Here is a 21,489-nt window from a genome sequence, read left to right on the forward strand (position 1 = left end):
TTCAGGAGACTGCTTGGGGGAGACCAGGGAAGCCTAGTTCTCCTTTCCAAGGGCCCCCACCACAACCTTGGCTGGAGGCAATGCCGGTCTTGACTCCAATGCCCAATGGCAGGAAGATGCTGAGGCCCAGCGAGAGCTTAGCGCCAAGACTTGTCATCCTCTCATCCTGTACTACTAGTTACAATGAGAACCCAAGGCCTGGGGGCCGGCCCCGTGGCTGAGCAGTTAAAGTTCTACACATTCCATTTTGCTGGCCTGGGGTTCATGGGTTCGGATTCTGGGTGTGGACCTACTCCACTCATCAGCCACGCTGTGGAGGCATCTCACATACAAAATAGAGGAAGACTGGCACAGATGTTAGGTCAGGTCTAATCTTCCTCAAGCAAAAATAGAGGAAGACTGGCAACACATGTTAGCTCAGGGCAAATCTTGCTCAAAAAAAAAAAGAACCAAAGGCCTGCAACAGAAAGGGCCATAGGCTCATTCTCCACTGACGGAGGTTCTCAGTCTTCTTTACTGACCACCTGCCTGCCAATGCACCTGGCTATACCCACCCTCCTCACTTTTCACAGCCACACCCCCATCTCCCACAGCAGCCCCAGCCCATCACTGGGCCACGCCTACTTGAGCTCCTGTGCAATGGCAGCAATCTGCTCCACACGGTCCTGGTGGGCGGCCAGGTCACTCTCGAAGGCCTCATGCTTCTTGAGCAGGGCCTTTATCTCTGACAGGGTGGCCGTCTCATAGTCCTTCTGCCGCAGCATGGCCTCTTTGCCTGGTTCAGGGAGAGGCAGTACAAGGCTGAGCAGAAGCTGGGAGGCCCCATCTTCTTGGCCCCAACCATCCACCCCCTCAGGACTCCAGGAGCTCCACTCCCAGAGTACACGCCAAGGTGATGTCCACCGTGCAATGACCTGCAGTTTGAGAAAGCAGATGTGCAACCAGAACACCCACTGCAGGGCAGGGCAGGAAACTCACCATTTCCATGGGGCCTGCACAGGGCCATTAGGAGTGCTTAGGTGTGGATGCTATGCAAGACTACGTGGGAACACCAGGGCATAATGTTAACTCAATGAACAGCAGGAAACAACACTCTAGGCCCTGTGGTCTAACCAGGAAAAAGCCAGCCAAGTACCCCAGGATGCTCCCTCTTCAGAGTTTCTCTATTTACTGTTGCTAGTCCCCAGCAGCCTTGCCAGGACCCCCTCCCAGTTCCTCTCAGTGTGGTCAACATGTCCCACACACTCTGCATGTAAGCCATTGGTGACCAGAGCCCTCTCTGACCATCAGGCGCACTGCCCTCTCTCTTCAGGGCCGGGCAGGGCTCACATTTCTTGGATTTCTGTTTCCTGGGAGGAAAATGGAATGAGAAACGACCCCCTGGAACCGCTGTTAGATGAGGATGTTCACCAGCTGCCTTGTGAAACGACTGGCACAGGACAGGGGCTGGCCTTCTCGCATGCCCACCCTTGCACACGCACACTGTTCATGCCCGTCACACATGCTCATCCCCTCAGTAAATGAGCCTGGGCTGTGAGGCCGAGAGCTGTGCCCAATATAGCACTTCTTTCCCTCTTTCTCCTCGTTTTTCTTTAAGTCAGAATAGTAAAATGACAAGTTTAGGAAAAAATATAGATGAGCCTCTTTAGTTCTTGGTCTTTCCCCATATGGATGTTGAGTTAAAACCACAGGGGATATATAAATTATGTTTCCAGCAGCACATCACCAGAGTTTCTACTTCGGCTCCGTGGCCTTCCTATGTGCCACTCCAATAGCTACGGAACATTCCGCCGCATGGCTGAACCACTGTCGGCGTAAGCACTCGCCACCCTCCTGTGGGGCATGCCGGCCCTGGGCTTGCACTGTTGCAGATGGTCCCACTGCAAACATCTCCAGGCACAGGACCTCCTCCGTGTTATGGTTAATTCTTTAGACAGTCTCAAGAAATGGAATTCTTGGGTCAGTGAGCAATAACCTTGTGAGGTGTAAATACATGTAGCCAGATTGCTTTGTCCAGAGGTTGTGCTGGCATCTACCGCTGGCACGCCAGCACTTCTCATGCCCTTGCTGGGCTGGCAAGCAGACGGGGCCAGTCCTTCTCTGTACCTTTCCGTGAGCTATTCCTTGGCCCCAGAGAGGAGACGACAGAAGCTGTAGGTGAACCAGTGCAACCTCCACCATCCCCTTCCACTCTGCACCATCCACGCCTGGATACATAACTCCATACACACACAGTGGAGGATGGGCAGCAACCTCAAGTCATTGTGTACAAAGCCCAGCGTGTGTACTTACAACAGGCAGCTGAAGCCAACCCCCTTGGCTGAGTCAAGGGCACTCCAATCCCCTCCCTAGCCAGGTAGCCACAGAGTGTGGCCATCCCCGCCTTGTCTCCAGCCTAAGGTCTGAGGAGCACAACAGAGCTGAGTCGGGGAGTCTGAGGGCACTGAGCTCCACCGGCCAGTGGGGTCTGCCCCAGGGGCTCCAGCTGGCATGGGCTCAGGGCCCTAGGATTTGGGCAGTCCATGCCCCTCTCCAGCCCTGACCTGGGTTCTGAGGAAGATTTCTAGGAATGATTTTCTCTCTTTGCAGTTAACCTTAGCAGCCAACAAGCAGATGCTACACGTGGCCCCACGTGCCTCCAGGTCAGAGTAAGGGAGACACACATGTGCTAAGGCAAGCGTTCTAGGTCACTATAACTGGGGGGCAGAAAAAGGAAGAGGAAGGCAGTGGAGGAAAAACACCCATGGCTACCATTTACCGAGTGCATTCCACGTGCTGGGCACTCAACTAAGCATAAAACATAGTTAGGACATTTAAGCCTATGACAACCCTTTGAAGGGGGTACTGAGTTGGATAGTGTCCCACTCCACCTCACTTCAACCTAGAACCTCAGAACCTGACCTTATTTGGAAATAGGGTCTTTGCAGATGTAATGAGTTAAGACAAGTCATACTGGATTAGGGTGGGCCCTAAATCCAATGATGAGAGTCTTTATTAGAAAAAGGAGAGGGCGATTTCAGTCACAGAGACACAGAGAAGCAGTCATGTGGAGACAGAGGCAGAGACTGGAGTGATGCTGCTCAAGCGAAGGAACCCCAAGGACTGTCAGCAACCACCAGATGCCAGGAAGAAGCATGGGATGGGGTCCCCCTCACAGCCTCCAGAAGGAGCCAACCTTGCCGGCCCATGCTTCTTCCTATGAGGCTGACACTCTTATTACCCCCACTTTACAGATGAGGAAACTGAGGCAACCCAAAGACTGATGAATTTGCCTAATGTCAAGGAACTGGTAAGAGACAAAAGGAACACAAAACTAACAAAAGGCAAGAAAAGAAAAGAGGTGCAGCTGGTGGCTGGGTTGGGGGAACATGAAAGCCAGGCCCTTGGGAAGGCAGCAGGCTGGGCTGGCCTCACCATCCGTCCAGGCCTCGTGGATGGAGGCCTTCTGCCGGAACTTCTCTGCCAGGTGGTCCAGCCGCTCCAGCCGCCGGATCTCATTCAGGAGCCACTCCTCATAGCCCTTCTCTGCCTGCTCCAGGCAGCCCCAGGCGTTGTTGATGTCCTGAGGGGACGGGAGGCACAGGGTCAGCTCCACTTGGCCCCTGAGACCCCCACAGCTGCTCTGTGCCTTCCAGGAGCCTCCTCCCCATCTCGGCCATACCCACTCAGCCCCCACTGTTATTTCCCTCGGCCCCCAAGGCATCCGGCTTCTTGGGCAGGGAGTGGAGCTGAGTCCACATGGGCCACCCAGCTGTGGGGCTCTGGGTGTGCGGCCCCACAGGGAAAGAGCCCAAGGCCTTCTGTGGCCCAGGACTGGCTTCTGACAGGATTTCTGACCAATCAGAGAGGTTGTAGGACCAGCCAGGCAAACAGAGCAACGAATTGAATGGGGCAAGCAGCCTCCCCAACGTTTTCTGGATCCTCTCATGGGCTCTGGCCTCTGGGAAGTAGCCTGGGAGCTTTAGGGACCCTGGCCTGGGCGAGCTGGGCAAGAGTCTGAGGATAGTGACAGATGCTGAGCACAAACCCATAGCCCTCCAGACAGGAAACCACCGACAGGGCCACCCCCTACAGTTTGCACAAGGGCATCCTCTGGGCAGCAACTGGGACTGAAGCCAGCCTGCGTGCTGCCCTGGTCCCCACCATGTGCCTGGGGGCCAGCCTGCACCCGCCCAGAGGAGGGACATTTTTTCTAACCCGCACAGAGACTCTCCGGCTAGCAAAAGCTCTGGCCAGCTAAAAACTGCTGATTCAGCCCCGGAGCCCAGGAAAGGACCACACTTGCCTAGACTGCATACACTACGTCAAGGGCCTCCTTTCTCTCCTCCGGGTTCCTGGGTCCTGCCTCCTCCCACTGCTGTTCGCATGCTCCTCCCATTCCCTCGCGTCCCTGCCTGCTATGCCACGTCCTCCCATTACTCTCATTTCAAAGGACAAAAGCTTTATGCTCGTCAATTTTAAACTTCTTTTGCATGTTTCTCTGGCTCATAAACTTTCTCCCTGAATAGGGAGGAATAACAAAAATTGACATAAATAAAGAGTATATAACAACATGCAAAGTTGGTCACAATATAAGTTTAGTTGTTTTAAAAAGCAGCTTATTAAATAAAACCTGCTTTAGGATTACCTTAAAAATTATGTTTATATAGAAAGACTAAAAAACTCTTTTCCAAAAAAATGTTTAAGTTGATACTGGGTAGTAAGATTATGAGTAATTTCTATTTTCTGTATTTCGCTTATTTGTATCTTTGAAATATCCTACCACAAAAATCTATTACTTGTTTAAGGTAATAAGTTTTTTTTTTTTAAGTGCTTCAACAAGATTCCATGGAAGTAAGAATGATCTTTTTTTTTTTCTGCTTTTTCTCCCCAAATGCCCCCAGTACATAGTTGTATATTTTCGTTGTGGGTCCTTCAAGCTGTGGCATGTGGGACGCTGCCCCAGCATGGCCCGATGAGCAGTGCCCAGAATCAGAAGCAGCGAAACCCTGGGCCACCAAAGCAGAGTGCACGAACTTAACCACTCGGCCACGGGGCCACCCCTATGGAAGTAAGAATGATCTTTATCGCTATTGAGTTACGCCCTGTTTGGTTCAATGTGTCAAAAGCCATTTTGTTTGCAAAGATGATTTTTTGAGGATCAGGGGGAAGCTGGCAGTGCTGGGGAGGTCTGGGGTGGATGTTCAGGGGTCTGGAAGGACCCCTGACCCAGTCTGGTCAGGAGAGAAGCCGCCCCCCACAGCTGAATGGGGGCTCCAGCCTGGGTGGTACCCTGGAAAGGAGAGATGATATCGAGAGCAGTGCATGCAGGTAGAGCCAAACCTGGCTCCGCCCACGACACAGCACCTGACCATGACCATGAGCAGGTCAGAGCCGGATGCAGTCTCGGCTGGGGGCCCGGGCTTGCCCCCATGCTCACCGAGACCATCCTGCCCTCGGAGGGCATGAAGGCGGGGCGGTTGCTGAGGCGCAGCTTGGTCTGCAGCGTGTTGAAGTTGATCTCCAGCTGGCACTTCTCCTGCACCTTGGGCGGCTTGTGCAGGCGCCGGTAGTCACGGAAGTCCTCCAGCTTCTGCTGCATGGCGTGCATGGTGTTCTCGGGGGCCCGGTTCTCCAGCCAGGGGATGGTGCGGCGGATCCACTCCAGCAGCTGCAAGCAGAAGGGGACGACGCTGGGAGGGAGGACGAGGGCCGGCTTCCCTCTCTTCCCGCCAGCCCTTCCCACACAGGGGGCTTCAGGGAGGCGTCTCTCCTGACAGCACACTCTCCCCAGTTACCACCCTAGGTCATTCTGGGGCCACAAGGCCAGGTTCTAGGGTGCCCCCTCTGAGAATCACAGACATCATGAAGCCTGGCCACTAGGCTACGTTAACTCACAGCCACATCACTGAACCTCCCTGCTCTGCAAGGGGGAGAACTGCCGACGTGGTGGAAGACAGCTCAACCAAGAGCAGGAGAAGCGAGTCCTGGTTCTAGGTCTACCTGGCAGGGCCTCAGTCTCCTCACCAACACCATGGAGAAGTTAACAATTGTTCCCTGAGGTCCTTGCTGCCTGACCTTCTAGGATTCTAGAAGGTGGCTCCCTGACTCAAAGGGGAAGAGGCGGCTTCTGGGACACAGGCAGGGAACAGCTTGGACTGTTTTCCTTGAAGAGGTGATGGTGAAGACGGAGGAGCTGAAGCGACGATAGGAAACATACTGATCCCCTGCAAGGTGCCAGGCACGTCACCCAAATTAACTCATCTGAATAATCACAGGAACCCTCTGGGGTCAAGTGCTATGACCCTCCCCCAGGTTACAGACGAGGTAACCAAGGCACTGCGAGGTTATGTGACTTGCCAAGGTGACCCAGGCTGAATGGCGGAGCAGGGATCAAACCCAGGCACGTAGGCTCCAGAACATGGGTTCTTACTACGCTGGACAGCAGATCCACCCAGGGGAGGGGTGAGCTGTTCCAAAGGCTGAATTCTTTCAAGGAAGAAGCATGTGGACTCTTAACCCAAATGCATTCAATGGCAGAAGAGCAAACCCAGCACTGTCCCATCCTGTCCCCCGGGGTGGTTCAGTCGCTAGGCCAGCCTGAGCCAGCACTGATCTCCCTGGTTCATACCCTCTCGGAACCAGGCGTTCCCCTCTCCTAGTCTGAGTGAAACTCACAGAACAGCAGCACATCAGGCTGGAAAGGCCTGTGAGATCCCTTGGCTCAACTCTCACTTGTCAAGTGAAAAACCTGAGAACCAGGGAGAGGAAGGGATTTCCCAGGCTCACTGTGGGTGACAGGACGAGCCTGGAACTCAGCTCTCAGAAGCCCAGAGACTGGCCCCGGACTCACTCTCTGCTTTCTGGGAGAGCAGGAGCAGAGCCCAAGATGTCCTGGGTTAACTGTGCTGGGACCACGGACCACACCCGGCCTGCACTGGGCCCCAGGACAGACTGGAGGTACAGGTTCTGGGGCTCCTTTTCTGTCAGGGTGGGGGTGGCAGGGCCTTGCTGGGGCCGGGCCAGAACTCAGGTGATACCCACATCGCTGGCCAGCTTCTCGTAGTCTTCCATGAGCTGCTCGTTCTCCTGGTTGACGGCCAACACCTTGCAGATGCGATTGGCTGCTGTCTCCGCCTGGCAATGAGACAGAGGGTCCCGGTCAGCCTCCCGGAGCACCTGGTCCACACCTGTCCCGACAAAGCCCCCTCCCACCCCTGCAGCTCCCAAGGCTCTGAATTCACAGCCTCCTTGCCCCTCCTCACCATCCTCTTTGCCAGCCCATACCTTGTCCCATGGATCAGGGGGGCCCAGAGAGAGGTCTTGGTGGCTGAATTGGGCCCCTGGAGCAGGGCCTGAGTTTGAGGCCCAACATGTATGTTAGAAAGAAACAAATCCCATGACTGATAGAATCAACCCACTCAGCTCAGGCTCAGAGATAAGACAGTTCACGCCCATCCTGGAATTCCAAGAGGAGGCCCTGGGATCCCAAGGCTCAGGCTCTCGGGCTGGATCCCGGGGACGCAGAATTCAAATCTGGGAGTTCTGGAATAAGGGGCTGACTGAGAAGCAGTGCGGCCTCTCAGGATCCCTGCAGAATCTCTCAAGTCTCCTGGGGCAAAGCCCAAAGAACTTTACAGACGATCCAGGGACCCTCTCCTCCACTAAGGGCAAGAGGTAAGGGTCAGCCCATACGGGCAGGACGCCCCGAAAGGGAAGTGTGGGCAGCACTGGGAAAGCCCTGCTCACGTCCTGCACTGAGGGCCGATCTGACACGGAGCTGGGCCCCGGCAGCCAGAGGAACAAGAGGACGGAGCGGCAATCAGAGGCAAAGGCCCAGAATCCCGGGAAACACACCTTCTGTGCATGGAGGGCCCTGTGCACCCCACACCGGCAGGGCCAGGTGGTCCTCAATGCACTTTGCTCAGGTGACTTTTGAATTCAGCTCTATTCTTGTGCACATCCTAACCCAACTCCAAGGGGAGGTGAACTCAAAGCCTTTTTGGGGTCCTGGATAGAAAGGAAGACAGCCTAGGGGTGGGAGCAGACGACGCCTGTGAGAAAACAGAAATGCACTCTGGGGCCCTGGAGAAGGGTGCCCCGGTAGATGACAAGGGACGATGAAGGTTTAGGGGTTAGAAAGATGAGACCTCACAACTGGTTGATGAACAAGACAAAATGGGTTTCAACTGCAGCAAGACAAACTGAGGCTACGCAAAAGGAAGAACTTCCTGAGAATGAGGATGCTTAGAACTGGGAAGGAGTGACTAAGAAGATGTAAATGTTTCTTCCCTGCAGAACTTTTCGAATAGGAAGTACACCCACAGAATCATGTGATGTGTGTGTGACTGTGCTGGGATATGTGTGTGTGTGAGGGAGCAGGATGAGATCATCATCAAGGTCCTTTCAAGCTCCAAGGCAAGAGACTGCATCCTCCAGGGTGAGGCGTCAGAGCAGGTGGGCCTCCAGCAGGGGAACAGCGGGAATGGCCAGAGAGGGAGCTGAGTGTCCTCTGAGAAGGGACTTCAAGGCACCGGCCTGGTGATGCAGTGGTTAAGTTCCCACGTTCCACTGTGGCAGCCCGGGGTTCACCGGTTCGGATCCCAGGTGCAGACATGGCACTGCTTGGCACGCCATGCTGTGGTGGGCATCCCACGTATAAAGTAGAGGAAGATGGGCATGGATGTTAGCTCAGGGCCAGTCTTCCTCAGCAAAAAGAGAAGGATTGGCAGCAGATGTTATCTCAGGGCTGATCTTCCTCAAAAATAAATTGATTAATTAAAATAAAATAAATAAAAGGTTTAAAAAAAAAAAAGGGACTTCAAGTCCCAGGTCTCAAGAAACTGGGGCAGAGAGTCACATCCTCGGACCCTCATCTCCGGTCCCTCAACTCAACTCTGTCCTGGAGATGCCACGGCCACTTCTCACACCGACTCCTGACTGATCATCCTTCCTTCTGAGAAACAGGGGGAGTCCCAAGAGGCGACGAAGAGGGAAATTCCTTCCTGGAGCCTGTCCCAGAAGGTGTGGGGCCCCCGAAATAGCAGGGTTACGAGAACCAGGCTGATGTGCCCATGAGGCTGGCTGGAGCTGGCAATCCGCCTGCAGTCACAGGGCTACTGTCCTTGAAGGCTAGGGCAGGGGCCCTGGGGGAGGCCAATGCTCTCCTCTGTACTGACATTCCTGTACAAATGCGGGGTGGCTGCAAAGACCCCTGCCCAACGTGCTGACGGGGCAGGTGACAGTCATGGCAGCTGCTCGTGGTGGGCAAACGGCAGCTGGCGCTGTGAAGCCCTCCTTCACCTGGGTGTCCTCCTGATTCATCTTGAAATCCTGGGCTCAGTAGTCACACAAACTTTGATTTGTGTGTCAACTTATCAAATTGGTGGACTGAGCGAGGCCTGCATTCACGGGATTTTAGGAGATGTCCCGTGGGTCTCGCGAGCCTTGCCCGTCCCTCACAGCCTGGCAACTGTTCCAGGGTCAAAGGGACCTCCTTTTGGATGAAGTCTGGGGGAGTTCCCGAGTGGGCCTTCTGGAAATTTTTCAAAAAGACTCCATTTCTTTCCCAAGCCTGCGTTTCAGCCCGGCCCCAGCCCCGCCCCTCTCAGGCTGGCCTCACCAGGAGAGGCTGACTGAGGAAACCCATCAATATGACCAGGGAATCTGCCTTTGGAAATAAAGCCTGGGCCTCCTGGACCACAGAGGGCTTTCTTTAGAAAAGGCCGTGTCCTGTCTGCAAACCCCATCAGGGTTGCCTCAAGGGACAGCCCAGCTCCCACTGTGACCTCCAGGAAGTAGGCTCCCGGAATCCAGATTTGATTTCAGAAAAAAAAGGAACGACATGCAGAACCCTCAGAACCTCGCCCCCAACGCTGCGCTCACTGCCCGACTCCCTCCCTCACGGAGGCAGAAGCCCGCAGAAGCCTGCCAGCTGCCTGCCAGCCACCTGCCAGCTGATGGGTGAACTTGCTTCCACACCGGTCCCTCAGTCACCCATCAACCCCAGCTGACCCCAGCCCAGGATGTCAGAGACCAGCTGAGGAAGCACAAGCTTGGTGAGGCCTCCAGAACACGGTCCCTGGAGTGGAAGAGAAGCGAGACTCCTGCTGGTGGATCCGAACCTACCCCAGTCGTCCCAATGTTCTGGTTTTCTAGCTTTTTTCCTCCCAGGGCTACAAGAACCCCACACACTATGGAGGATTTAGGACAGAGGTACCCAACACCACCAGGTACACAAAGAGACTGCTCAAAGGAGAGACTGGTTATAGGGGAGGAAAGATTCAGTCCCTGAGAGGAACTCGAAAACTGAGGCAGCTTCAGAGTCCTGCCCCCAGGCTCCTCCTGCTCTGGAGCCCGAGAAGCAGCCCCAGGATGCCAGACCTTTCTGATGATGAGAGAATTTGCACAGGACAAGGGATGTGAGCACAGATCATCAATGGGCTGAGAAAATATTTTACAGGAATAGGCAAATGGATTACTTCCAAGTGCCAAAGGAAAAGACTTCTGGAAATCTCTGTTTACCTTTCCTTGTTTTGCATTCTCTTGTTTTTCATGACCTACTTTAAGTTGTACTATTTTACAACTGAACACAGAACAATGTTTGGCTTCATATTAGTTATTTTTAAAGAAGTTAGGGACTATTATTCCTGGAAGATGAGCTATCCCAACGAAACCTTCAGCCACCCCAAGACAAACTGCCACCCTGACAATCGGCATCCAATTAGCTGGAACAGGCAGAGTCTGGAGAGGAACCATCCCCAATTACGGTGACGTCAAACACCCAGACGTGGCCAAATGACGCAGCCCACAGCCACCCACAGATTCACATCAGTGCCACCACAATCATCTGTGACATTTTTAGTCAAAGATTTCCCAAATCTAGCTAGAATTGCCCATTTCCTTCCTCCCACAGCCACCCACTACCCTAGCCCTTCCCCATGTCCCAAGTCAGCGCCCAGCCCTGGTGTCCCTGACAGCGAGGCCCCCAACACACGGGAGCTGACCCACGGCAGCCGGCCCACTCTGTAGCCGCCGTCTCTGGCTTTCCCCCAGCAGCCCCTGCTCCAGGCAGCGGGACAAGAGCCTGTACCAGCGCCACTTGCTCTCCTCTCGCAGACCACACTCCATCAGATCTCAGAGCTTCCGTACAAGCTGCGGCTGCCCTCCTCAACCCTCCCTAAGCTTCTCCCTGGTGGGCCCCCTCCTCAATGCTTAAAACCCTCAAGCCCAGTTCCTGCTCCAGGAAGCCTCCGTGGCCTGCAGCCGTGCGCCCGCCCGCAGGTCCACAGCGAGCAGAGCACTGAGCAGACCGCGGCCACGGTGGGCTGCCGTTATGAACAGTTTCCCCAGGTGGACCAGGAATTCCTTGAGGGCAGGAAGGGGTTCTTTCCCTTAGAAGATTCACAAGAGTGAATAAAGCCATGGATGATGGAGGCATGCAAACAGCACCATCTACTCCTAGAAGCTTCCAGAAACACCTACAGCAAATCCAGTTGGTGCCTTAAATGTCTGTTTCTCACAAACAGTTCCACTAGACCATGAACTCTAAAGCTCAAACTAGATAAACGAAATCTGGTTGCTCCAAACCCCTTCTAAATCCCCACAGGGGAAGAGAAGGGGAGGAAAGCTGGGAAAGAATCAGAACCCGAACCAAGGTGGCAAACAGAAGCTGGTCCTCATCTGACCAGGAAAATCAATCCGGCACACTTGCATGCCCCATGCGTGTATGGGCACCTGTACTGCTGCACACGCACATGTGCACCAGACGTGCACGCATGCAACAGACTCTGCTGCTACGCTAGTTCCACCGTCCACGGGTTGACAAGAGAAAGGCCAAGGGAAGGACAGAGGACACTGGGCATGGGTGTTGGAAGATGTCTCCCCATCGCACCCGACACCGAGACGGGAAGAGCGTGCGGGTCTGAAGGACCTCCCTCCACGACGGGACGGGCAAGAGCCCTGCCCACCGGCCTGCGAAGCTCTAAGCAGCTGCCCGAATCCTTACAAGTGGTTCGGGGCAACTCTCAGGGAGGTCCCTGACCCAGGACAGGAACACCCCCCCACCCCGACTCCCACCCCCGCCCCCAGCTGGTGACCTTGTCCTCAGAGGTGGACAAAAGGAGCGTGAAATGGTCGCAAGAGGGATGAGTGAAAGGGAAGAGGGCATGGGGGGAGGTGGTATGAGATCTGGGAGGGAGAAAAGCAGGCCGACACACACACACACACGCACGCACGCACGCACGCACGCTCGCGCATTCCCTACCAAGCACTGTCATCAGCCAGGACACAGGGAAGGCTTCAGAGACCGGGAAGGCCAGGGCCAACGGGCATGAAGCCCAGGACAAAACCCCTGAAGGCACAGGGGAGGAGGAGGAAGGGGAGTTGGAAAGAAGGTTGGGGAGACCACGGCAGAGAGCTCAGACCTGCCACGGACACGGGCCAGCAGACCCTCTGTGGTTCTCAGGGCTGGGGGCCCACTGAGGCAAATAGACAGACGCCACTCACATCCTGGCTAAAAGACGGGGGGCAAGAGGGGCCGGAAGAAGTTGATGAGAGAGAGCAGCAGAGGTGGGACAAAGAGAAAGAAGAAGCAAGACGCCAGAGAAGAGGCTGGAAGGGGCTGGGCATCCTGGGAGGCCAGGGACACCTAGGAGAGGGTGCCTCCCGGCAGGGCTGCTCTCATGTCTCTGTCAGCGCCAATGAGGCCTTGGCAGGAAGCTGAGGAGGGCCCTGCGCACCCATCCAGGCAGGTAGTAGGGCTGCTGCTTGCCCATCCAGGGCCTTCATGTAATATTTTAAAGGCATCTCATCTCCAAAGCACTTCTAATGGAAACTGTCACACCAATTATGTTAGAAGACATTTTTACTTCCATCTTCAGGACAATTTTAGTAATAAATATTCAGATCTTTCATTGTCTATGGTGCACACATGGCACCCAGGTATAGTGTGCAACCTGCTCCACTGTCCATGGCAGGCCTGGTTGGGAATGATAAGGCAGGGCTCTGAGCCTCTGGCCTGACACCAGGGAGGAGGCAGGAAGACTTCTCTCTGCTCTGGCTTCTGGGTCGTCTGAGAGGATGGTCTTGCCTAAGCTGGACCAAGGGAGAAGGAGAAGTAAAGGGGCCCTGGGTGAAGGAAGTAGTCAGGAAGCACAGCCAAGAGCTGTGCTGCTTGGGATGAGGGCTTTCAACTCAGGCTCCGGGGAAGGAGCTGAGGCCACGAGCATCTTTCCCATTTGTGGCATCCATGATGCCCAGTGTGTAGGGACAGAAAGCAGGAGACCATCCAGAGACTGGGGTCATGGCACCGTCAAATGTCCTGGCCAAGGTTCAGAGGGCACCCTGCGCTTCTGCAAGAAGAGGGGGCTTCCCTGCCCCGTCCTTTGACTCCAGGGCCTGCTGCTGGAGGTCCAGGGAGGCCAGCAGGGGGCGTGGGTGAGGCCGAGGGAGAGCTCACCTTCTGCGCACCCGAGAAGGCGAGGCAGTGACATGAAACACTAGGTCACATGGCCCTCCCATCCGGCCTTAGCGTGCCCACACATCTGCGCAGAGAAGGAGAAGAGGTTGAGAAGAGAAAGTAGCGGCAGCAGCACAGAGTCAACCTACACAGCCATGGCGGACGAAGAGAACGCAAGACGGACGGACAGACAGAAAAGGAGGGACCGAGCAGAAAGGAAAACTGAGATGGTGGCAGGAGAAAGGGTCGGGGGGAGCACAGGCTGAGAAAGGGAAGCGGGGAGAGCAGAGGGGAAGGCTGGGCAGAGGGCGGGGGACGTGCGGGACGCCCTGTCATGCTTCTGAGACGGTCTCTCCCTGTGGAGGGTGGGAGATTTGCCTGAGCACGTGACAGGTCGAAGGCCAGGCCTGTGGTGTGCGGTCATGGTGACCTGGATGTTGTGTTTCTGGGGTCCTGCCTGTGAGGGGAACTGAGTGAGGGGCATCTGCTGCCTCAGCTAAGCCTGGTAATAAAATCTTCAAATCTTCCACATCTGGAAGCAGGGTGAATGATGCCCTTTAGCTGTGGTACCCTTGTGTAGTACGGAACCTGCACAACTGGACTTTAACCTCAGGCCTCCCTGAGCAAATCTGGGCCAGGACACTTGAAGGGGTTCACGTCTGCCCACCCATCTTTCCCTTCCTCCCTCCAAGGGTTGTGCTTATGTCCAGGAGTGGAAAGCGACCCCACATGGGGGTCCCGGGCAAGATATAGAAGGCACCAGGACCCAAAGGGGCTGTGGACAGATTTGCTAAATCAAGGCCATGTGCAAGAGAAAGTTGGGGGCTTCATGACACCTTTGCAAAACAGGTCAGTGAAGACAGGAGACAGGTCCCCAGAGCGGCTTCCCCAGGGAGGTCCCTGCTGCCCTGACACACCCTATAGCTTCCACAGAGGTGGGCACTGAGGTGCCGCTGCCCATGCACCTGCCAGGCCTTCAGAACCACCCCGGCTGATGTCACCCATGCAGCCCTTCCCGCTGAAGCCATCGGGGTCCCAGGAGGTAAGCTCCTGCCCGACTTTCTCGGAGACAGTAGAGAAAGAGCAGAGGTGCAGGCGGGAGAGGCGCTGAGCAAGGCCACCACGCCACACTGGCCGCAGGGGCTGACGAGACCAGAGACGGGCCCTCAGGACCCTGTGGCCGAGGAGAGCAGAGAGATGGGGGTGGGAGGGGCGTGAGCATGGTGTGGGGTCCGGCATGAGGTGTGCTGGGCAAGGAAGGACCAGGGGGCCCTGGGTACCTTCTGGGCTCCAGAGAAGGCATGGTAGAAGCTGGACACATAGGTCATGATGGCCTTCTCATCCGGTCGGGCGGTTCCGACAATGTCTGTCAAGAAAAATCTGGAGTTAAAGCCAGCTGGGGAACATACAACACGCCTCCTGATGTGATGTGGACAGAGGCTCTCAGACCACCCGGTCTTCTTGCCAAAATGCAGAGCCTGAATCTAACTGGCTTCCGGCATCAGCTTCCACTTACAGGAAGACGAGAGGGACAGTGAGATGGGGCCCTGAGGGAGCAAACAGACAAACCCCGAGTAGGGAACAGTGCCTGGGACAGCCGGCCCAGCTCCTGCAGGCAGCTCAGTGGCGGGAACAAAACGGGGTGGAAGGAGGACAGAAGAGCTACAGATTAGAAAAGACGTAAGAAATACAACTAAATGCCACGTGCAGACTCTGTTTGGATCCTGATGAAAACAAACCGACTCTAAAAAGAAACTGGGGAAATCTGATTTTGAACTGGGCAGTAGACGTATCAAGGAATTACTGTTAATTTGCTAGGTGTGAAAATTGTTTTATGGTTGCATAAGAAAATATTCAGGAGCCAGGCTGGTGGCATAGCAGCTAAGTTCACACACCCCACTTTGGTGGCCCAGGGTTCACAGGTTCGGATCCTGGGCATGGACTTACGCGCCGCTCATCAGGCCATGCTGCAGCAGCATCCCACAAAGAAGAACTAGAATGACCTACAACTAGGATATACAACTATGTACTGGGGCTGTGGGGAGGGGGAAAACAAAAAGAGGAAGATTGGCAACAGATGTTAGCTCAGGGCCAATCTTCCTCACAAAACAAAATAAAAACCTTTAAAAAAAAAAAAGAAAGTATTCATACTTTTAAGGTATGTATTCTGAAGCATGTAGCAATGAGATCCTGTGATTTCTGGGATTTGCTTTAAAATATTTCAACACAGAAAACAAAAAAAAAGAAAAAAAAGTGTGACAACATCTCAATAGTTGTTATCTAGATGATGGATACATACGGGTTCATTATGCTATTGTCTCTGCTTTTACATATGTTTGAAAATGGCTCCACACACACACAGATGTTGTCACAAACTATCGCATCTCTCATCTATTCTCCGAAGGGCCCGCTCATCTTTCCAAAAAGTCATTTGCTTTCCTGTAAGTGCCCTCTCTCCCCCTTCCCCCTGCGAAGTTAGAGATGAACGTACACCCCCAACTGACCACTCCTTCCATCCCCACCACCCGAACTTCCGAGTGGATGCGCGATGCTCATGTCAGTAAATGGCTGTTGGCTTTTCTCTTGTTAGTCTCTCTTTCGTCACTCTAACTCACAGGGCCCCAGCTGGAGAACCCAGGAGGGTAGTGTTTTCCCTCCCCTACAGCAACCAGGGAGCACCACACTCTAACCCAGCAGCCACTACCCAGACCCCAAGGCCAAAGCGAGAACCACCCTCAGGCGGTCGATGCAAAAACAGCCTCAAAGCCTTTGTCAGCACCAGCCACCCTTCCCTACAAACCTCAGGGAACTATGGAATCCCTGACGGGCAGGTGACCTCCAGGCTCCCCAAATGAGATCCCAGAGACCAGGCCTTCTCCCTTCCTGCCTCAGGCTTCTGGGCCCACTCGTGCTGACCGCTGGGTGGCAGGTGGGAGAAGAGCTGGTGGCCCAGAAGGAAAGCGCCTTCACCTTCAGCATCCAGCATCTTGGGGATGTCCAGGTACTTCTCCGCCACATCGAAGGCCGTGTTCAGGTTTGTGAGTGGATCATCCTACAGGGAGAAGAAGAAGAAGGGGTTAGACAGTGAGAAGTATGACAAGACGCTGGCTACCCCCATCTGGATGACCACCAAGATTGGGGGGCAGAGGAAACTGTTATAGCCCCTCCGAGGCTCAGTCCTCAGGGGCCAGCTCCAGGTGTAGAAGGCTGGCCTCACCACGAGGGCTCACTGGCTGGGGGTTTATAACACCATCTTTCCTCCTCAAGCCTCAGCTTCTTTGCCAGAGAAATGGGGTGAAGAATATTGGCCTGCAGCCCAAGAAAGAATTGCTAAGAAGTGAGTGCTGAGAGCAGGGTACCGGCCTGGGTGCTATCAGTCTTGGCTTCTGGTTTCATCTTTGCACCAACCAGTGGGACTCATGGGTAAGCAAGCTGGCCTCAGTTTCCCCATCTGTTACTCAAGAGATAGACTAGGAGGGGCCAGCCCCATGGGCGATTGGTTAAGTTCGCGAGCTCTGCTTTGGCAGCCCAGGGTTTTGCCAGTTCCAATCCTGGAAGCAGACATGGCATCGCTCATCAAGCCATGCTGAGGCAGAATCCCACATGCCACAACTAGAAGGACCCACAACTAAAAGATACACAACTAAGTACCGGGGGGCTTTCGGGAGAAAAAGGAAAAATAAAATCTTTGAAAAAAAAAAAGAGTTGGACTAGGAGCTCTCAAACTCCTTTGGCGCTCACATTCCATGAAATCTTGGGGCTCCTTCATACAGCTATAGCCTTCTGACTATTCTTATTTCTGCTACCTTCTCAAGAAAACCCATTAGGGATTGGTGAGGATATACAGAAACTGGAATCCTTGTGCACTGTCGGTGGGACTATAAAATGGTGCAGCTGCTGTGGGAAACAGTATGGAGGTTCCTCAAAAAGTTAAACATAGGGGCCAGCCCGGTGGCGCAGCAGTTAAGTGCGCCTGTTCCGCTTCAGCGGCCTCGGGTTCTCCGGTTCAGATCCCAGGTGCGGACATGGCACCACTTGGCAAGCCATGGTGTGGCAGGAGTCCCACATATAAAGCAGAGAAAGATGGGCATGGATGTTAGCTCAGGGCTAGTCTTCCTCAGCAAAAAAAAAGAGGAGGATTGACAGGAGATATTAGCTCAGGGCTAATCTTCCTCAAAAAAAAAAAGAATAGGAAAAAAATAAGTTAAACATTGAATTTCCATATGACTCAGTAATTCCACTTCTGGGTATATATCCCAAAGAACTGAAAGCAGGGACTCAGATATTTGTGCACTCATGTTCATAGCTGTGATATTCTCAATAGCCAGAAGTTGGAAACTACCTATATGTCCATTGAGAGATAAATAAATAAACAAAATGTGGTATATCCATACAACAGAATATTATTCTGCCTTAAAAGGGAAATTCTGATACATGCTACAACATAGACAAACCTTGAAAACATCATGCTAAGTGAAATAAGCCAGGCACAAACACTGTATGATTCCACTTACAGAGGTACCTAGAATGGTCAAATTCCTAGAGACAGAAAGTAAAATGGTGGTTTCCAGGGGCTGGCAGAAGGGGGAATGGGGAGTGGTTCAATGGGTTCAGAATTTCAGTTTTTCAAGATGAAAAGAATTCTGGAGATGGTCGGTGGAGAGGGTGGCACAGCAATGTGAATATACTTATGACACTGAACTGTACTAAAAATGGTTAAAATGGGGGGTGGCCCAGTGGCCCAGTGGTTAAGTTCGTGTGCTCTGCTTCCGTGGCCTGGGGTTCATGGGTTTGGATCCTGGGCATGGACCTACACCACTCATCAAACCATGCTATGGCAGCATCCCACATACAAAATAGAGGCAGACTGGCAATGGATGTTAGCTCAGGGCCAGTCTTCCTCAACAAAAAAAACAAACCAAAGAAAGAGTATTAAAAAAAGGATAAAGCAGTAAGTTTTATGTTGTGTATATTTCACCACGACTAAAAAACAAATTTTAAATGTGGAAAAAAACACAACTCAGTGGGAGGAGTTTCTTGCTGGACCTCCCACTATTTCTTGGATCCCCAGACTAACCTAAAAACAAGCTGGTTTTGTCAGTCCAGGACTCAGTTTCCCCGTTTGCTAAAGTGAGAATCACAAAGTAACCAAGGGATAAACACATTCATTTGGGACACTTTCAGGAAGAAATCACTCAAAATAGAGAAGGTGGAGTGCTTCTGGAAAAGTCTCTGACAGCTTCCAGAGTGATAAAAAACACTGCCAGGCAGTGAAGGTCACTTCCACCCAGGGCTGTAAGCAGTCCTCAGGCCCCAGGTACACACCCACCTGGCCCACGTCATTCCCAGGGACCGCCAGGCCCCCACGCCCACCTAAGGCCACTGTGGAAGGAAGGGCTTCCGGTCAGAGCCCCTCACTCTCCCCTGTTCCCAAGCACCGGTCAGCTCTGGCAACCTGTGCTTTCTGGAAAGAAGCCACAGTTCCGTGGGCCAGGTCTGTGCCAGGACTTGGGCTGGATTTCATTGATGCTACTGAATGAAAGAGAGGAGGAGACAGACACCGTGAAGCAGGGAGAAATGAAAAGACACAGAGAGGGAGGGAGGGTGGGGAGAGAGCTGGCTGGCTGTGCGACAAGGGCCCCTGGACTCTCACCTCCCGAATGGCTGAGGCTCCTGGTGTCTGTGGAAAGTGGGGAGGGACTGTAGAGGCCCGGTCAGCACGGGCCCCCCTTTCTATGGGGTAGGGAACAGCTGCGGACTAACTGGCTGCTGCCACCCCAGCACACCCAGGCAGGGACACAGACACACATACGCCCGTCACCCAAGCGCATCAGCTGCACAGTGAGGAGGCACCAGAAGGCGCGTTTAACAGAGAATCGTGGCCCCTAGGATTTCCCATCGGCAGCCCTGTTTGATTTGGGTACACAGCTTTCGGGCAGGTTGGGGGGTTCTGAAGCTGTTTTTTTCCCCTCACAAGGCAGCTGAGTTAAAGGGCTGGGATCCCTCTGTCCCCCAAGAGACGAATGTGGGAAGGGCTGGCCCTGTGCTGGCCAGGCTGCAGGCTCCTCCCCTGCAGCAGGTGGGCCCTGCCAGGTGGGCAGTGTCCACAGCCTCAAGCTTTGGCCCAGCAGGGGATGGGACTCCATCCTTCCTGGCAGGTGACTGCCCGTGTCCTCCCCTACAAATCCTTCTCAGCAGCTCGCTCCCCCACACCCTGGAGGCAGGGCCTACTGCCACTCAGAGTTGACAGAGCAGCTCTCACGCCAGCAACACAAAGCCTTGCTTGGCCACTGGGAAGCAGAGGTCCCTGCTGGGGGCACAGGCAAGGCGGGGGTCTTTACTGAACCCTGTGCTCTCCAAGCTTCAAGGTCAAGTGGAGAAATATAAAACAGTCACTCCTAGAAGCCCCCTTGCCAAGAGACTCGAGCATGGACAGAGGACGTTCCAACCCAAGCTCCATATCATCAAGTGGGGCGCGGGCAGGGCTCCAGGTGGCCTCTCCCAAGACGCCCACACCACGTGGCCTCGGCAAGGGACGGGCTGAGAGGGAGGATGGGGTGAGCACAGTCAGAGAGGCCCCGGACAGCCCTCTCCAAGGTCTCGGCCAGCGTCCCTTAACCAGCCCGGACCCTGAGAACCACCCCAAGGCCAGCCACACAACCCCACCTCCTCGTCTGCTCCTCGACAGGGGCACAGGCTCAGGAAAACCTCCCAGCAGCTGCATGCCAAAAGCATAAATGAAATCGGGCAGCAGCAAAAGAAAACGCCCCAGCCAGACTTCAGCCGTGAAGTGAACCAAACCCATGGTGGGAAGCTGTCCAGCCAATCTCAGACACGGCCGGGATAAACACCTCTGAGAAAATGCAATGTTTGAATTGTGAAACGAATACATCCACCTTACAAAACCTGCATTGACAGAAGGGGAGAACGCCACTTACTATTCCGTCACTCTAACACAATCACTGCCGCCGTTTGGCTATTTTTCCCGGTGGGCTGTCAAGTCAGCAAAGTACATGCATGCTGTGCACATATGATATAGTGAAGGTGTTTTTCTCTTCCTTCTAAATGGCTGTCTCCTTGGCTCGTCTAAGAAGACTGACAGCCCTCACGCTGGGCCATGCGCTCTCAGAACAGGGGGCCCAGTCCCGCCCTCCCCCACCCCCACCTACCCACCAGGGACCAGCACGCCGGGGGGTGGCAGTGGGAGGTCAGGGGAGCACACGTACCTTCCGCAGCTTCCCGTAGTCGATCAGCTCAGGCCGGTGTCGGTGGATCAAGGCACAGAAGCCGAGGCCATCCTTCCAGCTGCCAGAGGGAGAGAGAAGGTGAGGAGCGGCTGAGGGGGCCCAACACTAACTACGGACAAAGCACGAAGCGGGGGTCTCCTTTGTTCTGGAGATGATGACATAAGGCTTGGGAGGAGGAGTTAGGAGAAGACAGGATGGGCAGGGACATTTCTACCTGTCACCTCCCCCAGGCAGTGGGGTCAAGACTTTGTGGGTGGGGCTCGGCAAGTTGAGACACATTTGCCACATCCGACCCTACCCCCCACCAAGGTCCCAGCTCTCGTCTGCTCTGTTCCTCTTCTTCCCCGACACTCTCCTGGGAGCTCCCCAGTACACGAGCATCAGCCACAGGTGTCAGAGGCAGCAGCCGAGAGGGAGGGGGGCATCCAAGGGTTGGCGATACTCCCTTGCCAAGAAAAGCTACTTCTGCCCACAAGGGCCTCAGCTCTGTTCTAGAGATGAGACTGATCCCACCAAGGGGGCGCGGGGGTCCTTGGAGGAGGCAGCTTCAGTTTTGCAAGAGCCCCTCAGCCCGTGGCCACTCACCTTATGTGGAAGTTCTGGATGTTGACGTTTTTGTAGGGGGCTGTCTTTCTCTGACACCACAAGAGCAGCCCTTCCTTCGCCGAAGTCTCTGTGGGGAAGGGGACAACAGGTGGAGAGGTCAGGGGGCTGGCTCTGTGGAGGGAGGGGCAGTGGCTCACAGGAGGCCTCACCATGGCCACAGGGCCCAGGCTCTTTCACACAGGGGGTCCACACAAAGAC

At 54.3% G+C, this 21,489-nt stretch overlaps 1 protein-coding gene across 7 annotated transcripts in view; it reads right to left on the reverse strand.

Annotated features, from left to right (window-relative positions):
* ACTN1 (actinin alpha 1) overlaps positions 1–21,489 on the reverse strand; it is a 97,150-nt gene that overhangs the window by 12,030 nt on the left and 63,631 nt on the right. For all 7 annotated transcript variants that reach the window (XR_011504643.1, XM_014860305.3, XM_014860308.3 and 4 more), the window contains exons 5-12: positions 21,271–21,358; positions 20,665–20,743; positions 16,409–16,490; positions 14,719–14,804; positions 7,024–7,116; positions 5,420–5,650; positions 3,415–3,562; positions 625–775 (exon numbers count right to left, since the gene is read on the reverse strand). Coding sequence is in view for 6 of the 7 variants with exons in the window: in XM_014860305.3 (XP_014715791.1) it covers positions 625–775; positions 3,415–3,562; positions 5,420–5,650; positions 7,024–7,116; positions 14,719–14,804; positions 16,409–16,490; positions 20,665–20,743; positions 21,271–21,358 (958 nt within the window). In the remaining variant the exon portion in view is untranslated. The remainder of the gene's footprint in view (positions 1–624; positions 776–3,414; positions 3,563–5,419; positions 5,651–7,023; positions 7,117–14,718; positions 14,805–16,408; positions 16,491–20,664; positions 20,744–21,270; positions 21,359–21,489) is intronic.

Source organism: Equus asinus, chromosome 7, assembly GCF_041296235.1.
Source record: "Equus asinus isolate D_3611 breed Donkey chromosome 7, EquAss-T2T_v2, whole genome shotgun sequence".
Lineage (NCBI taxonomy): Eukaryota > Metazoa > Chordata > Mammalia > Perissodactyla > Equidae > Equus > Equus asinus.